The 14,855-nt window shown below is 34.9% G+C and overlaps 1 protein-coding gene across 1 annotated transcript in view; it reads left to right on the top strand.

Moving 5' to 3' along the window:
- Sdk1 (sidekick cell adhesion molecule 1) overlaps positions 1-14,855 on the top strand; it is a 903,256-nt gene that overhangs the window by 361,212 nt on the left and 527,189 nt on the right. The window contains exons 3-4 of the mRNA XM_077802503.1: positions 9,928-10,034; positions 12,421-12,568. Of these exons, the coding sequence (XP_077658629.1) occupies positions 9,928-10,034; positions 12,421-12,568 (255 nt within the window). The remainder of the gene's footprint in view (positions 1-9,927; positions 10,035-12,420; positions 12,569-14,855) is intronic.

A 14,855-nucleotide genomic window follows, 5' to 3' on the forward strand; every position in this document is an offset into this window, starting at 1 on the left:
TTAAGCAATCTATTCAGTGAAATAATACGAGAAAACTTGCCAGACTTGAAGAATGAGACAGAATCCCAAATCCTAGAAGCCTACAGGACGCCGAATGTGCAAAATCATAAGAGATCCACACCTAGACACATTATAATGAAGATGTCCAACATACAGAATAAGGAGAGAATTTTAAAAGCTACAAGGGAAAGGAAGCAGATTACATTTAGGGGTAAACCAATCAGAATAACAGCTGATCTCTCAACACAGACTCTAAAAGCTAGAAGATCCTGGAATAACATATTTCAAACGCTTAAAGAAAATGGATTCCAACCAAGAATCTTGTATCCGGCGAAATTAAGCTTCAGGTTAGAAGATGAAATTAAAACCTTCCACGATAAACAAAAGTTAAAAGAATTCGCAGCTAGAAAACCATCTCTTCAAAAAATCCTTGGCAAAACATTACAGGAAGAGGAAATGGAAAATAACATTGATAACCAACAATGGGAGGTAGGACAGTAAAGGGGGGAAAGTAGTCAAAGAGGATAACAAATCAGGTTTAGTAACATCAATAAACAAATATGGCTAGAAGAACAAACCATATCTCAATAATAACCCTAAATGTTAATGGCTTAAACTCACCAATTAAGAGACAAAGGCTAGTAGAATGGATCACAAAACAAGACCCAACAATATGCTGTCTACAGGAGACGCATTTGATAGGAAAAGATGTACATAGACTGAAGGTGAAAGGTTGGGAAAAATCATATCACTCATATGGACCACGGAAACAAGCAGGAGTGTCCATACTCATATCTAATAAAATAGATTTCAAGCCAAAGCTAATCAAAAGGGATAAAGAAGGACACTTCATACTGCTCAAGGGAACCATACACCAACAAGACATAACAATCATAAATATATATGCCCCAAATAATGGTGCAGCCGTGTTCATCAAGCAAACTCTTCTCAAGTTCAAGAGTCTAATAGACCACCATACAGTAATCATGGGAGACTTCAACACACCTCTCTCACCACTGGACAGATCTTCCAAACAAAAGTTAAATAAGGAAACTATAGAACTCAATAACACAATTAACAACCTAGACTTAATTGACATATATAGACTATACCACCCAACATCAAGTAGCTACACTTTTTTCTCAGCAGCACATGGAACCTTCTCAAAAATAGACCATATACTATGTCACAGGGCAACTCTTAGACAATACAAAGAGGTAGAGATAATACCATGCATCTTGTCTGATCATAATGGAATGAAACTGAAAATCAATGATAAAAGAAGAAAGGAAAAATCAAACATCACCTGGAGAATGAACAATAGGTTGCTGAGTGATCAATGGGTTTTAGAAGACATCAAGGAGGAAATTAAAAAATTCCTAGAGTTAAATGAAAACACAGACACAACATATCGGAATCTATGGGACACATTGAAAGCAGTTCTAAGAGGAAAATTCATTGCTTGGAGTTCATTCTTCAAAAAAAGAAAAAACCAACAAATAAATGATCTCATACTGCATCTCAAAATCCTAGAAAAAGAAGAGCTAAACAACAGCAAAAGAAGTAGAAGGCAAGAAATAATTAAAATCAGAGCTGAAATTAATGAAATTGAAACAAAAGAAACAATTGAAAAAATTGACAAAACTAAAAGCTGGTTCTTTGAAAAAATAAATAAAATTGACAGACCCTTAGCCATGCTAACGAAGAGAAGAAGAGAGAGAACCCAAATTACTAGCATACGGGATGAAAAAGGCAACATCACAACAGACACTTCAGAAATACAGAAGATAATCAGAAATTACTTTGAATCCTTATACTCCAATAAAATAGAAGATAGTGAAGGCATAGATAAATTCCTTGAGTCTTATGATCTGCCCAGATTGAGCCAGGAGGATATAGACAACCTAAACAGACCAATAACAATAGAGGAAATAGAAGAAACCATCAAAAGACTACCAACTAAGAAAAGCCCAGGACCGGATGGGTATACAGCAGAGTTTTACAAAACCTTTAAAGAGGAACTAACACCAATACTTCTCAAGCTATTTCAGGAAATAGAAAAAGAGGGAGAACTTCCAAATTCGTTCTACGAGGCCAACATCACCCTGATTCCGAAACCAGACAAAGACACTTCAAAGAAAGAAAACTACAGACCAATATCTCTAATGAACCTTGATGCAAAAATCCTCAATAAAATTCTGGCGAATCGGATTCAAATACATATCAAAAAAATTATACACCATGATCAAGTAGGATTCATCCCTGGTATGCAAGGTTGGTTCAATATACGGAAATCAATAAATGTTATCCACCACATCAATAGACTTAAAAATAAGAACCATATGATCATCTCGATAGATGCAGAAAAAGCTTTCGACAAAGTACAGCATCCCTTTATGTTCAAAACTCTAGAAAAATTAGGGTTAACTGGATCATACCTCAACATTGTAAAAGCAATCTATGATAAGCCACAGGCCAGCATCATTCTGAATGGAGAAAAATTGAAGGCATTCCCTCTAAGATCTGGTACAAGACAGGGATGCCCTCTCTCACCACTTCTGTTCAACATAGTCCTCGAAACACTGGCCAGAGCAATTAGGCAGACGAAAGAAATTAAAGGCATAAAAATAGGAAAAGAAGAACTTAAATTATCACTATTTGCAGATGATATGATTCTATACCTAGCAGACCCAAAAGGGTCTACAAAGAAGCTATTAGAGCTAATAAATGAATTCAGCAAAGTGGCAGGATATAAGATCAACACGCATAAATCAAAGGCATTCCTGTACATCAGCGACAAAGCCTCTGAAACTGAAATGAGGACAACTACTCCATTCACAATATCCCCCAAAAAAATAAAATACTTGGGAATCAACCTAACAAAAGAGGTGAAAGATTTATACAACGAAAATTACAGAACCCTAAAGAAAGACATAGAAGAAGACCTTAGAAGATGGAAAAATATACCATGCTCATGGATAGGCAGAACTAACATCATCAAAATGGCGATATTACCAAAAGTCCTATAGAAGTTCAATGCAATGCCAATCAAAATCCCAACAGCATATCTTGTAGAAATCGATAAAAGAATCATGAAATTCATATGGAATAATAAAAGACCCAGAATAGCAAAAACAATACTAAGCAGGAAGTGTGAATCAGGCGGTATAGCAATACCAGACTTCAAACTATACTACAGAGCAATAGTAACAAAAACAGCATGGTACTGGTACCAAAACAGGCGGGTGGACCAATGGTACAGAATAGAGGACACAGTAACCAATCCACAAAACTACAACCGTCTTATATTTGATAAAGGGGCTAAAAGCATGCAATGGAGGAAGGATAGCATCTTCAACAAATGGTGCTGGGAAAACTGGAAATCCATTTGCACCAAAATGAATCTGAATCCCTATCTCTCGCCGTGCACAAAAGTTAACTCAAAATGGATCAAGGAGCTTGATATTAAATCAGAGACATGGCATCTGATAGAAGAAAGAGTTGGTTATGATCTACACGCTGTGGGATCAGGCTCCAAATTCCTCAATAGGACACCCATAGCGCTAGAGTTAACAAATAGAATCAACAAATGGGACTTACTCAAATTAAAAAGTTTTTTCTCAGCAAAAGAAACAATAAGAGAGATAAACAGGGAGCCTACATCCTGGGAACAAATCTTTACTCCACACACTTCAGATAGAGCCCTAATAACCAGAATATACAAAGAACTCAAAAAATTGGACAATAAGATACCAAATTACCCAATCAATAAATGGGCCAAGGACCTGAACAGACACTTCTCAGAGGAGGACATACAATCAATCAACAAGTACATGAAAAAATGCTCATCATCGCTAGCAGTCAGAGAAATGCAAATCAAAACTACCCTAAGATACCACCTCACTCCAGTAAGACTGGCAGCCATTAGGAAGTCAAACAACAATAAGTGCTGGAGAGGATGCGGGGAAAAGGGCACTCTTGTTCATTGCTGGTGGGACTGCAAATTGGTGCAGCCAATTTGGAAAGCAGTATGGAGATTTCTTGGAAAGCTGGGTATGGAACCACCATTTGACCCAGCTATTCCCCTTCTCGGTCTATTCCCTAAAGCCCTAACAAGAGCATGCTACAGGGACACTGCTACATCGATGTTCATAGCAGCTCAATTCACGATAGCAAGACTGTGGAACCAGCCTAGATGCCCTTCAATAGATGAATGGATAAAAAAAATGTGGCATTTATATACTATGGAGTATTACTCTGCATTAAAAAATGACAAAATCATAGAATTTGGAGGGAAATGGATGGCATTAGAGCAGATTATGCTAAGCGAAGCTAGTCAATCTTTAAAAAACAAATACCAAATGACTCCTTTGATATAAGGGGAGTAAACAAGGACAGGGTAGGGACGAAGAGCTTGAGAAGAAGATATACATTAAACAGGGATGAGAGGTGGGAGGGAAAGGGAGTGAGAAGGGAAATTGCATGGAAATGGAAGGCGATCCTCAGGGTTATACAAAATGTCATATAAGAGGAAAGGAGGGGCAAGACAAGATAATACAAATGGAAGAAATGATTTACAGTAGAAGGGGTAGAGAGAGAAAAGGGGAGGGGAGGGGAGGGGAGGGGAGGGGGTACAGTAGAGAATAGGACAGACAGCAGAATACATGAGACACTAGAAAGGCAATATGTCAATCAATGGAAGGGAAACTGATGTGATACAGCAATCTGTATACGGGGTAAAAGCGGGAGTTCATAATCCACGTGAATCAACCGTGTAATATGATGTATTAAGAACTATGTAATGTTATGAACGACCAATAAAAAAAATTATCTATTTTATAAATTTTAGAGTATATATTTTATTATAATATAGACTAACAAAAAGTTATATATTTAGAAAGAAATTAGAAGTCAACACAGAAAAAGCTACAGAAATTATATAAATACAGTTTTGAAAGACAAATATGTGATAGAAGAAATCAGGGGAGAAATTTAAGAAATTCTTGGAATCAAATGAGAATAGTGATAGAGGTTTATCACTATGAGTGCCTATGTAAGAAAATCAGAAGGATTCCAAATAAACAACCTAATGATGCACCTCAAGACCCTTGAAAAAAAAGAATAAACCAACTTCAAGACCAGTAGGAGGAAGAAAATAATTAAGATTAGAGCTGAAATCAATGAAATAAATACTAAAATAATAAAATAAATACTAAAACAAAGAGTTGAATCTTTGAAAAAATAGATTGACACATGAGAAAGAAGAAATCATCATAGACATTGCAGAAATCCAGAGGATCATTAGGGACTGTTTTTTAATTTACACTCTAAAAAATTGGAAAACCTAGAAGAAATGGGTACATTTCTAGATACATATGCGGTGCCAAAATTGAGTAAATAAGAGATATAAAACCTAAACAGACCAATAAGTAGTAATGAAATAAAAGCAGTAATAGAAAGCGTCACAATAAAGAAAAGCCCAGGACCAGGTGGTATTTTATTAGCTGTATTTTATCAGACCTTTAAAAGAGAACTAATGCCAATGTTCCTCAAATTATTCCATGAAATGGAAAGATATGGAACACTTCTAAACTCATTCTATGTAGCCAGTATCACCGTGATACACCAGATAAGGACACATCAAGAAAAGTCCAGACAAATATCTCTAATGAAATTAAATGAAAAAATCCTTAAAAAAACATTAGCAAACCATATTTAACATATTAAGATTGTACATCATGGCCAAGTTGGTTTTATTCCAGGGAAGCAAATATGGTTTAACATATGCAAATCAATAATGTAATTCACTACATAAATAGAATTAATGACAAAAATCACATAGTCATTTCTCCTTATAAAAGGAGATAGCCTTTGATAAAATTCATTATATATTCATGATAAAAATACTGAAGAAACTAGAAATAGAAGGAACTTAACTCAGCATATATGTAGTCTCATAAAGGCTATCTATGAAAAACCCAAGGCTATCATCATAGTGAATGTGGAAAAACTGAAAGCATTTCCTTTAAAATAATTTTAAAAAAGACAAGAATGTGCATTTCACACCCTTCCTGTTGTACTAGGAACTCTAGCTAGAGCAATTAGGCAAGAGAAGGAAATAAAAGGGATTTAAACAGGAAAGAAAGAAGCCAAATTATCACTGTTTGCTCGTGATATGACCTTGTGTTTAGAAATCTATAAAACTCCACCAGAGGACTAGTAGAGCTAATAAACAAATTTAATGAAAACCAGGTTAAAAAGTCAACATACAAAAAATCAATTGCTTTCCTTTATACCAATAATGAATCTGCTAAGAAAGAAATCAGGAAAACGGTTCCATTCACAATAGCCTCAAAAAAATTAAAAAAGAAAATAAACCCAATAACCACCACCTAGGAATAAATATAACTAAGGAGATAAATGACTTCTAAAATGAAAACTCTAGGATGCTGAAGAAAGAAATCAAAAAGACCTTAGAAGATGGAAATAATGCCCATGTTCCTGGATAGGCAAAATTAATGTAAAATGGTCATATTAACAAAAGCAGTATACAGATTAAATACAGTCCCCATCAAAGTACCTATGACATTCTGCAAATAACTAGAAAAAACAGACCTAAAAGTCATTTGGTGGGGAAAAAGACTCAAAATAGCCACAGTATTTCTAAGACAAAAAAAAAAAATGCAATGCTGGAGGCATCATAATACCTGACTTCAAATTATACTACAGAGCTATAGTAACAAAACCTGCAGACACATAGACCAATGGACCAAAACAGAAGATACAGAGACAAACCCAAACAGAAACAGTCATCTGATCCTTAACAAAGGTGCCCAAAGCACACACTGGAGAAAAGACATCCATTTAATCAAATGGTGCTGGAAAACTGGGTTATCCCCATGGAGAAGAATGAGAGTAGATCCTTCTTCACCCTGCACAAAAGTCAACTCAAATTGGCTCAAAGACCTAGGAATTAGAAACTCTGCACCTCCTGGAATAAAATGTAAGGTCAATAATTGAACATGTAGACACGGGCAATGACTTTCTCAATAGCACCCCTAAAGCTCAAGAAATAATACCAAGAATTTATAATAAATGGGATAGTACCAAATTTAAAAGCTTCTGCACAGCAAAAGAAACAAGAACGTGAGGAGTGAACCTACAGAATTGAAAAAAAATCTTTGCTAACTACTCTTCTGACACAGGATTAGTATCCAGAATATGTGAAGATCACACATACACACACACACAAAAAAAAAAAAAAACCCAAAAATCTGATGAATAGTCAAATGAATTAAATAGAAATTTCTCAAAAGAATACAAATGGTCAACAAATACATGAAAAAAGTTTCTAATATTTTTAGCAATTAGGGAAATGCAAATCAAAACTACAATGAGATTTCATCTCACATCAATCAGAATGGCAGCCATCAAGAATATAAACAACAATAAATGCGGGAGAAGATGTAGAGAAAAATGAACATTTTATGCTGTTGGTGGGATTGTATATTAGTGCAACCATTATGAAAATCAGTGTGGAGTTTCCTCAGTAGACTAGTAATTGAACTGCCATAAAACATAGATACACTACTCTGTGGTATTTATCCTAAAAGTATTAAAGTCAACATACCATAGTGATGCATGCATACCCATGTTTATAGTAGCACAATTCACAATAGTCAAATTATGGAACCAGCATAGATGCCCATAAATGAATGGGTAAACAAAATGTGGTGTATATTTATATACACAATAGAGTTTTATTCAGCCCATAATCAAGAGTGAATTTATGTCATTTGCAGGAAAATGGATGGAACTTGAGAGAATTATGTTAAATGAGATAAACCATATACAGAAAGTCAAAGGTGGTATGTTTTCTCTTGTTTGTGGAAGCTAGGGAGGATAAAGAAAAAGAAAGATATAGGGTGGATCTCATGAAAATGGAAGGGAGACCAGTAGAGTAGAGGAAAGGAACCAGGAGGAGGGAAAGGAGAAATATTGGGGAATAATATTGGCCAAATTATATTGATATATCATTTATATTGTGTGCATGTAAGAGTATGTAACGACGAATCTCACCAATTATTGAAGTTCTTCAACAATTAAAGAAAATGTAAGACAACATTTTTTTTTTATGGTGCCCTTCTTTGCACATGAAGGAATGTGTTCTGTAAAACAATTAGGTGTTTCTTTCTTGGGAGATAGTTAACCTATCTAGTTACAGAACTTGGTGAGTTTGGAGGTAAGTATATACTCATGAAGCCAAGGCCACAATCCACAATGCAAGCTCTCTATCATCCCCCAAATGCCAGTTTTTTTTCATTATTACTTTTGTTTTTAAATATGCAATAATGTATTGTTAACTATAAGCATTGTAAGCTCATTTGATCTCTATGACTATTTCCTCTTATGTAACAAAATCTTTGCTTCCTTTGCTACCTTCTTATTTACCCTCCTACTAGCTTCTGACAACCCCCATTCTGCTCTCTGCTTCTATTGGCTTAATATTTTAGGTTCATCTTACAAATATCATCATGTAGTGTGTGTCCTTGTGTTTCTCACTTATTTCCCTTAACATAATGTCCTTTGGGTTTATCCATGCTGTTGTGGAAATGGCATGATTTTCTTCTTTTTTAAACTGAATAATACTGCTGAATGTGCATATACCACATTTTCTTTGTTAATCTGTTGACAGATACTTACGTTATTTCCAGATCTTGACTATTGTGGAACTGTAAATGACATAGGATTGCAGATACTTTTTTAAGATACTAATTCCAATACCTTCATATATGTACCCAAAAGTGGCATTGTGGGCTCAATGGTATTTCTATTTTTAATATTTTTAATGTTTATTTTTTAGTTGTAGTTGAACATAATACGTTTGTTTCTTTGTTTGCTTGTTTGTTTTTATGTGGTGCTGAGGATCAAACCCAGGGCCTCGTTTGTGCTAAATGAGAGCTCTACTGCTTAGCCACAACCCCAACCCTCTATTTTTAATTTTTTAGGAATCCTTCATTCTTGTTTTCTTCAGTGATTATACCAGTACACATTCCCACCAGTGGTGTAAAGGATACCCTGTTCTGTACAGCCTTACGTCGTTTATGATGATGGTGATGATGATGATGATGATGATATGTGTGTGTTTGTTATCAGGTATCAAACTCAGGGACTCTTGAATGCCACATTAGCACTTTATCACTGAACTACATACCCACCCCTTTTTATTTTGTTTGGAGACAGGTTCTTACTAAGTTACCAAGTTTGGCCTTGAACTTTCAATCTTCTTTTCCCAGCCTCCTGAATAACTGGGGTCATGTACCACCATATCCAACTCATTTGTTGTTTTTCCTTGTTTTTAAAATACCATTCTAACAGGTGTGAGGTAACGTTTCATTTTATTTCTTTATGACTAATGATGTTGAGCACCTTTTTATATAAATGTCGGCCATTTGAACATTATCTTTGGAGAAATACCTGTTCAGTTCCTTTGCCCATGTTTTAATTGAGTTCTCTCTTTCACTGCAGTTCCTTATAAAGTTTGAATATTAGCTGGTTTGCTCAAACCTTATTCTTTTTCTTATTGGAGTATTATACATAGTAGATGGGTTCATTTTGACAAAATCATACGTGGATGAAATTAATTTCAGTATCCCTTCCCACCCTTTTACTTCCTTCTTCCCTCCCCTAATTCTCCTTCCTCTACTCTACTGATCTTTCACATGTTTATTTTTTGAATGGTTCTTTGTACTTACAAATAAAGGTGAAATTATCTCACAAATAACTCATAGTTGCTGTTAGTACCTTGGTCAGGGAAGGGTTGCTTAGATCTTATGTTACCAAAAATAAATGTTAGCTGAGCACCTGCTAGATGTGATGCCAATGCTGTCCAGATATGACCACTAACATTTTTTTTTAATTTGGCAGGTATGTTATTCCATCTTTGCAGAAGCTTGATGCTGGATTTTACCGCTGTGTGGTGCGAAACCGGATGGGTGCGCTCTTACAAAGAAAATCAGAAGTTCAAGTTGCATGTATGTATTCAGTAGAGGGACCTGTGATGTTAACAAGACAAAGCAGCTGTGGGGAGCAAATCAAAATCATGTTTAGCCTTTGTAGGGACTAAGTTTATTGTTGGTTCAAGTCAAATGGAATGATTGTTGAAATTGGTGAGAGAGGAGTGAATGCTAGTGTGGCTGGCCAGGTGAGGGGCTAATGAGGCAGATGTCATGTTTTCCAATGGAAAAGGTTAAGGACCTCCATAAGGCATTGGGGAGGGTGCAATAGGGACCTCCAAAAGGCACTGGGGAGGGTGCAAAAAGGAATAAAATGACTTTTGTTTGATGAATCAGTTAGATGCTCTTATCTTGTATTATACAGAATTCAAAATGTTTTTAAAATAAAAAAGTTAAACCCATATACATCAAGTTTCATCAATTCATAATAAGTTCTTTCCAATAATGATTTGTTTGAAATCTTTTTGCTGTACTATGGAAAGTATCTGTGTCCCAGGTGTGAATAATTTTATAGCAATTTATTCTTCATTGAGCAGATTTATTTTGGAGAATGAAATTTTAAAAGTAACTGAAGGAGCAATCAGAATACAGGGAGCTTGAATTTTAATGTAGTCTTTAGGAGAAAGAGGGCAGTGAACTTGTCCTATCCATTTACACTTTTTTTTTTTTTTTGGCTAATCCAAATTCTATAAAAAGCAGAATTGATCTAAAATAGTGTCTACTTAATATTTTGCATGGGCTACCAACATGTCTCTGTGTTTAAAAGTAGAGAGAAAATGTTCTAAATTTTTAAATTACATTTTAACTTGTAGATTTTAAGGAATACTGCAGAGCTCCTAACTTGGACTGTGCTATTTTCTGAGAAGACAAGATTTCCTCATTGGTCATTTTGACCCAGTTAAGGCCTGAAACTTTGTATTAATATATAAAATAAAATAATATCTAGGACTCGGGATGTGGCTCACTGGTAGAGTGCTTGCCTAGCGTGTGAGAGGCCTGGGGTTCAGTCACCAGGTCTGCAAAATGAAAATAATCAAAATACAACAAAACTAATAGGATCTAGTTGTTTTCCTCTTCTACCTAAGTTCTAGTGACTGTATATAGTACTGATACTGTACATGTGCAGTTCTGTTTTTAAATCACTAGGCAGGCATAAATTTTTCCTGACATGTGATGATGAAGTCATTCAGCTAAATCTGTCTACAGAATAATTCATAATTTTTATTCAATAGGATATTTGAAAATATAATAAATAGAGTACAGATCAATACCCAAACCATATTTGAGTAAGTTAAGAGCCTGGAATTTATTATAATATATTAAATTCTATTTTATACAATTGAGTTTGGACTTCTCCTTGGTTAATTATTTATGTCCTTATTTCTGCCCTTCATCTCTAGCTCTTAGATGTTCCCTTAGCTTCCTTTTCTCCTTCCCTTTGATAACAAATTTCTCTTTACTTTAAAGTAACCATGGATATTTTCTTAATCTGATTCATTGGTTTGTTTTATCTTTCCCTCAAATATTATACAATGTTACATCAAAAATAATTTTTTAAAAAAAGGTAAAAATCTTACTGCAAAAAATATAATAATAATTGAATGAAAAAGCCATAGATAATACAGCTTTCTTAGGGAAAATTCCAAGTTAATATACATTTTAAAATGTAGTGTTTGCCATATCTATGTTTGTACACATTAATCTGTATCTAATCATAATATGGGTATTTTTCAAAAATTTCAAGGTACCATTTTAAAAATTAGCCATTTATATCTACATTTGAATTGCTGTTTTTTCCCCTGTTGACCTCATTTTTATGTTTTTAACCATTAGAACAAGAGTGACCTAAATTAAGTCAACAGTGAATAGGTAAGAAAACTCCTTATAAACTCCACACTAGTTAGAAAATATTGCTCCCAAAATACCTGCTAGGGAGGCAGACACCCCAGAAATGAATAGGAGGAGAAACCAAGTGGAGCAAGAAGTGGTGCTGGGGAGAACAGGCCTGAAAGATTTGGTAGCTGGGAGAGGTCCAGAAGCATTTTTTCACAGTTCCAACAGCTTTCTGACAACAGCTTCCTGTACCTCTAGGATAATTTGCAGCATTTTATTTTAGTGTTGCAAGCAGTTGCAATCATCCTCTTTGTTGTTACAATAAGATAAAGGAGGTGTGACTCTGTGGAGTAATAAGCTTCTTGGCTACTTTGGAAGTGCAGGGCTTTGCCTCTTGCTTCTTTCCAGCCAGATCTGTGCTTGACAGTGCTGCACTTCAGCCTCGCCGATCTTATTGTTAAGCCTAGCATCATTGCCAACTTTACTGTAAAATATAGTTATTTCCATCTCCAACCTCTACTCCCCCCACAAATTGTTTTCTAGACTTAAAAAATCTAATTTCTCTCTGCAGATATGGGAAATTTCATGAATTCAGACCAGAAGAAGACTGTTTCACAAGGACATGCAGCAGTTCTAAACTTACTGCCCATCACCAGCTGCCCCAGACCTCAAGTGACCTGGTTTAGAGAAGGGCACAAGATTATTCCAAGCAACAGAATGTAAGTTTCTTTAAACATTAAAGCTTCAGATACAATTGATTATGCTCACTGGCACCATTTACATATTAAGTGAACCAATTAAGGTTACCAGTGATTTGAAAAGAATAGCCTTGTCTAGGAGTCCTAACTCAGTCCTTAATAAATAGCTATTTTGAGACTGGTTTGGTCATTTTTTAACAGCTTAAGCAGTGCCCATGTAATATTATTCTTCAGTATGTTGCACACCTGGAACCTAAAGAACTCCTGCCCACTCTTTGTAGCCCATTCTTTCTGTTCTTGGATGGAGTTTAAGGTGTCATGGTCATTCTTGAATTGTATCTAGCTTCTAGTTCTGGTTTAACCAGCCTGGTATTTACTTGTACAGCTGTGGGATTTCCCTCCTCTTTTTATTGAGCCATGTTTGATACTACTTTCTCCGACGATAAAACAGTAATTACTGCTTATTTCTCTTTATCCTTTTATCCTACCATGACAGTTTTATTTCCTTTCGTCTAATTAGTGGCTCGCCCATCTATTGCAGAATAGTCATTTTGTGATTAGTTAAGCATTATTTCAAGGTGTTCTTGCCTATCCCACATTCAAGATATTTATCTAATGCCAGACAGGTTTTCTTCATTTGGAGCTTTAAGTGATTAAAATGAACATTTGGTATATATTTTATAACTAGACATTTTGCAATCTAAAGACAATATTCCAAATATAAAGGTTTCAAGGATGATAATTTCCAAGAGGATCATGAAATGCTGTAAGCTTAGAGTAAAAGTCAAATATTTGTTCTGCCAAGTGGTTGCATTTACATAAAAATTCATGATGGGAAGAAGCTTTTGTGTGTTTTGTTTTTCAAAAAGAACATTTCTAAGACAATTTGTTGAAAAAATTTCAATTGAAATTATGAAAGTAACTGTGGCATAAACCTTCTTTCTCCCCTATCGGAGCACCCATGGAATCTCTTCTTTAAGCCCAATTTTGTCATTTGTCCACCTAGGTATTGGAACACTTTTTGAATCTAGAATATCCATAAGCTTATTTAGCAAATGTTTTTATTTTGGTTATTGAAACAGGAAAAAAACCCATGAAATATGTGTAAAAGCCATATTTTTAAATTCTAAAACTATGAATGATCTTAGAAAATGGAATAACTGCTATCTCTTTTGTTTTTGTTTTGAGAAAAGTAACTTAGATATCCACCTTTATATTGATTCCAATCATCGCAGATGCCTTTCGAGTTTGGGTGAAACAAAAAAAAAAATGAAGGATCAATATCTCATTGCCTTAGGAAATTGTTAGACTGAGCAAATGGCAGCTCAGAGTTTTTATAAATGTTCTGGAAACTTCCAGTGTTGAACACAGTATGACAGGTGAAAGAGGAATAATTGCTAGAGGAAAATTGGTACCAGGAATGGGGAGGTAGATTGAATCAAGCTTCTTCTTAATTATTATCAATTCCAGTAAAATATGTGGTGAAAGGGTTATTTTAACTTGATAGCAAATAAGCATGTATTAATTTATTAACTTGTGGTTTAGCTTTATTTATAAAATAATGTTTATTCAAGAAGTATGAAAGGGTACACAATAAAATAACACTTAATTTCATGAGCTTTTTTAAGTTTGCAGATTCGTGCTAAAGAGTGTTTAATTCCTAATGAGCTAATAAAGTAAAAATACTGTTAGGGCTTTAGTTTAGTGTCCCATCAAACAAATGGTCTGCTTACAATTGTGATGCTACTGATAAACATCCAATCTCAGTGAAACAATGTGCTAGTATACCTCTTTTAAAAGAGATGAAATGAGAATGATTATGGACATTTATACTTCTGCAAGGCCTTTTAGCTTCATATTTTCTACCTCATAATCACTCCACATTTATTAAGTACCTGCTATGCAAGATATCATAAATCAGTAAATGCATGGCTTTCTTCACAAATTTATATATCATTTATATATGCTTTCCACTTCTAAAAATTCCACTTTTGACTAAAGATGGAAAGACATTCCTGCCCAGATGGTTGGCAGGCAAAAGTCAGATGGCATCAGATGTACATCATCAGAGGTGCTTTTCCAACCTGGAACATTTGGCTGGAAGCCTCATACACATTGAAACATTGCATCTGCCTTAAACCTCTTCAGTCAGTTTCCTGACCCAACAGGACTGAGGGAACTTTGTCTAGGCAGAGGAACCTCTTTACCCCTCCCACTATTTGTTAACATTATCTCATGTTGAGCTTTTAGGCTTAGAAGTAAATTATTATTATTTTTTTCATTTTGAAGAGAAACAGTAAGTCTTGTT

Source organism: Urocitellus parryii, chromosome 9 (genome assembly GCF_045843805.1).
Source record: "Urocitellus parryii isolate mUroPar1 chromosome 9, mUroPar1.hap1, whole genome shotgun sequence".
Lineage (NCBI taxonomy): Eukaryota > Metazoa > Chordata > Mammalia > Rodentia > Sciuridae > Urocitellus > Urocitellus parryii.